A 7,530-nucleotide genomic window follows, 5' to 3' on the forward strand; every position below is an offset into this window, starting at 1 on the left:
GGTCCTCAACCCCCTGCATCCACCTTTCGAACCAATTAGCCACCCATTTCCTGAGACGCTCCTTTCCCTTCTCAGGCTGTCTCCTTCTGCTGTCTCATCTGCCCCTCACTGCAGAGTCAGCCGTCCCTCCCAACAGCATCCACTCTTCTTTCAACACCACATACCTCCTCCTGTGTAGACATTCCTAAAGCTACAACTCTCACCACACCCAGGTTCTGTTCAGTACTAACCTGGCATTTCCATGTGGGTATTCATCCCGTCTATCTAATATGTAGGCCAACTATAATCCTGTTTTATTTTGTGTCTGTCCAGCTCCTAGGAGCCTGCCACTCATATGCAAAGCACAGGGGCTGCCCTTGCATTTGCAGCAATCCTGCCTCAGCCCTAGAGAACTGGGATGATAGACATGCATCACCATGCCCAGCATCACACTCTGCTTCAAGCAACTACATGACACCTACCTGAACCACAGTGACTTCACATGGCACACTTGACCCTTGCTCAGCACTGTCCTTCCCAACACTGGCAGTCCAAATAAGCACACAAGCCTGGGACCATTTCCCATTTCCTCTATCAAAACTTCCTCCAAAATTTTCACTAACCTTGAGTTCTCCTCTCCCTGACATTGTAAGCCATGCACCACAACTAAAATTTATCATCTCCTTTTCATTCTCACTATCAAGTTGTTCTGATGTGCTGGTCTTCTCTTCCTACACAGAATGCATGTGCTCTTGGAAGGTGGGAAGCAGAATCGTTATCCCCTTGTTGGGTAACCCCAGTGGCCTGGAACACACTGCTCGTGTAAGCAGGCAGGCCCCTTCTACTTGTGTTTTGTGGTCACTTAAAAATACCCCACCAATAATAGTTTCCTCACATATTCTTAATCCCTTTGAGCTTTGTGTTCTGTTTGGACACTGTCTCAAACATTCCTTGAAGAGCAGGAAAAACAACAAACATACATGTTGCTAGGTAGAGAGCAGGCATGCTAGGAACACTGAACTTAGAGCATCATTTTTATCTCTATCAAAAGAGTACAGTGGATCATGTATCTGTTCACAGTTGGTCCCAGAGAAACACAGGCACAGCATGTGGACTTGGAGAGGCGCACTAAGTCACACACAGAGAATGACAGCGGACCCATAAAGAAATGATAAAATTTTAAGATGGCAGATATGCTGATTATACTGATTAGATCACTATATAGTATTGACATGATGAGAACATCATACTGCATGCAATTAATGTGTGTAATTGTTATATTTTAATAAAAATAACGTTTTTAGAGATACATAAAACACCACAGCCCTTTATTTTTTTATTATTTGTGTGTGTGTGTGTGTGTGTGTGTGTGTGTGTGTGAATGTATGCCTTGTGTGCAGATGGTTCTGGTGGCAGATATCCTAGAGCAGGAGCTACAGGCTCTAGTGAGCTATGTGTGGGTGCTGGGACCTAAAGTTGTGTCCTCTGCAATAGCAGCAAATGCTCTTAACCACGGAGTCACCTCTCCAGCCCCCAACATCACATTTTAATACAACTACAAGTGTTTTCTTTATTTCTACCATCCACTTTAAGTTTCAGGCTGTTTGGATAACTTACACAATTGAACATTTTTAACATTCACATATTTTAAATATTTATTATGTTTTATTTATTTATTTATTTGTGGAGAGAGGGGCACATGCACATGCAGAAGTCAGAGTCAGAAGATAATTTGCAGAAATCAGTTCTCTTCTTCCAGCATGTGGCTCCCCAGGGTGACACTCAGGCTGTCAGGTTCAGCAGCAGGCACCTTTACTCACTGAGCCAGCTGGACAACCAATTTTAACAGAACTGTTTCACCCTTTCTATTATTCATTCCTGTTATTAATCAAGAACACTTTGTACTCTCTTCCAATGAGAATAAAAATTCTCACCCTTGGCGCTCTCCCCCTCCACCCTCCAATCCTACTTTGTTCTGGGTTTCTTGGTTATCTGAAACTTCTCAAGTGATTTTTACATTTCCCACCTTTCCATTCTCATGACATCATATCTGATTTACTAGTGAATCAAAGTTAGAATAATTAACTTTGTCATTTTGTTCATATTCTAGACCGCTCATGACTTTGCACTATCTTTCTGAGTTTTAGATGATTTTTTTCTCCCCCAGTCACACGTACAGATCTAAAATGTGGCCATGCCTTGTTTTGTAAAATGTATAGCCCTGTATCTTCCTTTGTCTTTAAAGTATAAAAATTTGGCTAATCGGACTGTGGACATAGCTCAGTAAGTAGATTACTGCCTCTACAAGCGAGTTTAATCATGGATCCAACTTCAATCCCCAGAACCTTCCAAAAACATTTTTTTTAACATGCCTGTGTTAACATTATGAGACTCTGTCTCAAAAAAAAAAAAATAGTCAACCCTACTTTTTAATAAAATAAAATAAAAACAACTTACCATTGCGTCAGGGGACTATGACAGAAGAGGGGGAGATCGGGGCCTGTTTGGTTGGGAGAGGGGTTGGTTTTAGTTTATTGCACTTGTTTTTCTGTTTGTTTGTTTTCTGGGACCGTTCAGAAGACTGACCAGTTATCATGGACAGAACCATAGACGCAGAAACGGGCCACTGTGTAGAATCTCAGCCTTCCGCCCTTGAATTGCTTGGTTGCGGTGGATTGCGGTGGATTGCTGTGGATTGCGGTGGATTGCGGTGGATTGCGGTGAATTGCGGTGGATTGCGGTGGATTGCTGTGCAGTGGCACAGCCTCGTTTCTTTCATTTGGGGAAGCGGGGGGGCGGGTGCTCAGTAAGTAGAGTTCTGCCTCTACAAGCGAGTTTAATCATGGATCCAACTTCAATCCCCAGAACCTTTACCAGGGACTGAGGTACAATGCCAATTGCCCAACATGAAGCAGGACTGGTGGATTTTATCTAACTGTGTAAGTTTGCAAAAGTCACTGAAATGGACTATTCCCTGCTTCAATGTCTTCCTACAGAAAACGGGATAATAAAAGTGCTTGGTGCTGGAAGATCACATGTGTCAGTACGGTAGTTTAGTGTATGCCTAGAACAGTAGCTTGCGTTTGGGAAGCACCTTGAGTTTGAACTATCGTTGTTACCGTTGTTACCTTTCTTGCTCTCACTATTAACCGTGTGTCTATCACAGTCCACAGGGAGGCTGAAGGAACACGCCCTGCCTCTGGTGGTGCCTTGCACAGAATAGGAAGCTGATACGTATCTCAGTGAGTTGGCGTTCTTTCAGACTGGCTCATCTGGAAAGGAAGCTCCACTCCCACAGCAGAGGTACTCTGGTCATGTGGCACCCGCCCCTCCCCCACAACTGCATCACCTGCAGTTTATCAGTGACTTCTGTACTTTCAGGGTCTCCCATGGTTCATTGTGCACATGGTATCTTCTGGATGCAGTTCACAAGGCTAATGAGTTTCTCTGCATCCTCTTACACCACTATGGCAAATAGCATACCCCACCCATGCCTCATAGGAACCCCCGCACCCACTGTGGAACCTGCCCACAGCTCTGTTAGGTTTAAGAGAAAAATCCATAATTAAGGCCGGCACACATGAAGCACCTGCTATTGTTACTGTTACCAAATATTTTGCTAAAATAATCTAATCTGATCCTTCCATAAGCAACCCTAATAGAAAGTTTCTCACAATTTGTAGATGAAATACTTGGTTCTCAGAGGAATAAACCAATCAGATCACAAGCTAGTCCTGAGAGGAAGGGTTCAAACTGTGGTTCAGCCCCCAGCACTCTTCCTGCCACACTCAAGAGTTCTTCACTGTTTCTCCTTTCATCGTTCCCATAAAATTATTGAGTTTATTCCCATTTTCTTTCCAGACTTTCGGTGGGAATATCACTCCTCCAATGAATATGGCATTTTTCCTGGGATCTGTTTGGATCTCTCCAAATCCACTTCCATTAAAGCTGGGCAAGACTACGCAAATACAATAGGGAGTTGCCTGCCTTAATGGATATTCCATTTGGTAGTCATAGGTTCAAATCCTACATGTGCAGACACTCATTCATAGTCTCTGTGTCTTGTCATGTCTTAGTCCTCACATTGGCTCTATGAAGTTGCTGCTTTTAATTAACCTCAATGAGACTGAGAGAGCTGTGGCTCACATTCTGCTAGAACTGCCCAGTAAAGGTCAGGAGCTTGCCAGGTCCTTCTGAGTCAAATTGCTGCCCACTAGAGATGAATCCCTGGGCCCCTTCACTTGCAGCTTTTCACTGTCTACTTCCGTTGTACTTCTTAGCCCCACAGGCTTAATGGATTTTTGCTTCTCCTTGATGCAGGTTCAGTCCAAGACAGAGTAGTCATATAGACTCTGTTCTGCCACAGGGTCCTGTTATAATACCTTGGTGCTAGTAGGAAAGTCAACAGAAAACACAGCCACACATTCGTGTGCTTTTGTTCACACCATCTCTACATCATTAATATACTATTAGTTTCTGTGACAAACTGGTAATGTCCATTATCAGCCTGGGTGGGCTCATGGGGGTCATGTTACCTTCTGTATCTCTGTAAGACTGAAACATCTCATAGGTCACATAAAAGACACCAGAGAAAAGGCTGTATAATCTTATAAAATACGGCTTTCCTTATACTCACAGAATAAAAGTACTTGCTATACATTGGGAAATAAGTAAATGCAGCTAGGTACTTAAATAAATAATTATCTCCCCAATAAGTTAGATATAACAAAATTTCTCCCAAGGTCTTAAAATATACACATATGGGTTGGCCAGATGGCTCAGTAGCTACCTTCAAGCCTGACATCCTGAGTTCTACCCAGAGTCACTCAAGGTGGGAGAGAGCCAGCTCTCCCAAATTGTCCTCTGGACTACACAGAGAGACAGACAGACAGACAGACAGACTGGGATCTTATGGTCAAGGTTTTAAAGAGCCATCCTCTACAGATACAGGATCACCTGAAGCAGGGATGTGAAGGTCAAGTCTGCTGGTGACCATATGTCACACCACACAGAGTAGCATTCATTACCTGAGGTAACCCTTCCCTTCCGTTCTAAAAACTATGCACATCATCTTGAAAGAGGGATCCCTTCCCTCAAAGACAAAGTTGCTTTGATCATTCTTACAAGACAGGTGAATGAAGTTTCAATATATTGTTTCACAATGAGAAAGCAGTTACAGAAACAAAATCCAGACTCCTTGTGTGGGAAACAAAACCTACACAGAAAGTCACATTATGATTGTAACACAGCATAAAAGAAGAGCTGTTGGGTGCCCCAGTGCGTGGCCAGTGGCATTGAGTTGCAATGTTTGTGCATGCGTTTATATTCTCCGCCAGTGACCCACCAATAGGAAGAAAATACTAAAGTGTTCATTGACCAAGACTCTCCCTCCTCGGGCAATGCCTGTGTGAGAACCATTTGAACTGATGGTTCTCACTATTCACTTTGTAAACAGAGTCATTCAGCACTTAGAAACCTCATCCTGCATACGCTTTTCCACATTTCCCAGAAATTACTTAGAGAAAAACCCCAAATTCAACCCATCAATCATCAGCCACTAACCTCACTTTCTCATCTATCAATACAATACTTTACTAGCCCATTTTCATATTTTCCAGCATATTATACTAAATGGACACCAGAATGAAGTAAGCATAAATTCTTGAGAATGGATTTTATCATTCTTCCATGCCCACCAAACTGTCAGAGCAGAAGAGGACTATGTGTGAAAGCACATGGAACCACGTTTTTAAAGTTGGCCAACACGGAAAGATTTTCACCATGATGAGGTTCTACAAGACATGGATCCCTCTTCTAGCCCTGAGTAAAGCCCCTCCCCCAACACGCTGTGCTGTGTGTTCACTCACCGCGTACTGGAACTTCTCATTGTAGTCACGGTCATTGGCTTTCACTACCCGCTCGACTTCTAAAGGACAGAGAAATCAGATATGGAATTCAACGTTAAACCCACAGAAACATAACTTGTTAAAGAAACATCACTGAGACTACTTTGATTTTGAGTTCTTTTCTTTGAAATTGAAGGGTGTTAGTTTCCGTCCAACCTGAACGTTGGAACACCAGTTGGAAAGTTCTAAGTGGGGCTTGGGAAGTGGACTGGGGAAATAAATTGCCAGGTAAAAGGACCTTCAAAATCAGGAGGACCTGAATTTGAATCCCCAAACACACGTGAAAGCTGGACAAGCAGCAAGGGCATCTATAATCCCAAAACTCCTCCAGGGAGATGGAGGTGGAGACAGGGAATCCCTGAAGGCTCTCTGGCTGGCTGGTGTGTGCAGATGAAAATCAACAGAGACCCTGCCTCAGACAGGTGAAAGGAAGAGCAACATGTAATTGTTCTGTGGCCTCTATATGGGCACTGTGGCAGTGTGTGCCCACATTTACACTCAAGAATGCACACACATACAACAATTCATGTGCTTGCACACACACACACACACACATTTTAAAAAGTTAAGACAGTCTCAAAATGAAAAGCTATAATGTTTTTCATTATCTCTTTAATGAAATCCATAAAACAGAACACTGTATTTCTCTAGTTTGTGCATCTGTTCATTCAACAAAGACCCTTTCTCTTAACTTCATGTAATTTCTAAAGGAAAAAGACCCACTAAAAGCCAAACTTACCTTGAAAATGATTTTTCTTTTCACAAAAAAACCCCACAAAATACAACACAGGCAAATAAAATTATATCGAATTGGTCATTTAAGCCACTGACTTTATGCTTTATGGACACAGACCAAAAGGCGGCATTTCTAAAATGCACATCACGTGATTAAGAGCCTTCAATAGACATAGCCAGTGGGTTAATCTCTTCTGAAAGGAAATGTATACAGCAGTGTACACAATTAACAAATAGGCAGGCCCAAATTTTGTGACAAAATTAAAATTGTCAAAGAGAAGACAGTGCCCAGTAACACTGGCCATGCATCTTCTGTAGTAAGGTGACATGCCTCTGTCTTGTGTTTACTACAAAGCTGTTGCAATAATAGTAAAGGTTTGAGATCAAATAATAAAAGCTATGAGGATGTTCTGCAAAGTAATTGCCAGAGATCAATAGTGGGCTTGCATGGTAAATGACTTACCCATCTGACTTGAGGGCCCTTTGATTTCTCAAGAACTGACTCACAGTTCTCCCAAAAAAAGGACAGAGTTGTAAAATGAGTAGGTGTGCAGTACGAGATGTGTTCTTAAGCAAGAGGACAGAAAAGAGAAGTGATTTCGAGAAACGAAACAAGGTGAGAGTGCTAGAGAGGAAGAAAAGCATACTTTAACGTCACCCATGTCAGACATCACCTGTAAAGATTGTCAAAACTTTTTCCCAAAAACTCTCCTAAAGCTCACCCAACTTGTAGTGGTTTGAATAAGAATGGCCCCTATAGGCTCATATATTTGAATGCTTAATCATCAGGGGTGATGCCACTTGACAGGGATTAGGAGGCATGGCCTTGTTGGAGGAAGTACGTCACTGAGAGTGGGCTTTGGGGTTTCAAATGCTCAAGTCAAGCCCAGTGTCTCTCTGCCTTCAGATC

General features: G+C 42.6%; 1 protein-coding gene across 1 annotated transcript in view; it reads right to left on the reverse strand.

The window, feature by feature from the left end:
* Positions 1-7,087, reverse strand: part of Atp8b4 (ATPase phospholipid transporting 8B4 (putative)) — a 162,102-nt gene extending 155,015 nt beyond the window's left edge. The window contains exons 1-2 of the mRNA XM_059258935.1: positions 7,084-7,087; positions 5,847-5,905 (exon numbers count right to left, since the gene is read on the reverse strand). Coding sequence (XP_059114918.1) covers positions 5,847-5,905; positions 7,084-7,087 — 63 coding nt within the window. The remainder of the gene's footprint in view (positions 1-5,846; positions 5,906-7,083) is intronic.
* Positions 7,088-7,530: the final 443 nt, after the last annotated feature.

This window comes from Peromyscus eremicus, chromosome 4 (assembly GCF_949786415.1).
Source record: "Peromyscus eremicus chromosome 4, PerEre_H2_v1, whole genome shotgun sequence".
NCBI lineage: Eukaryota > Metazoa > Chordata > Mammalia > Rodentia > Cricetidae > Peromyscus > Peromyscus eremicus.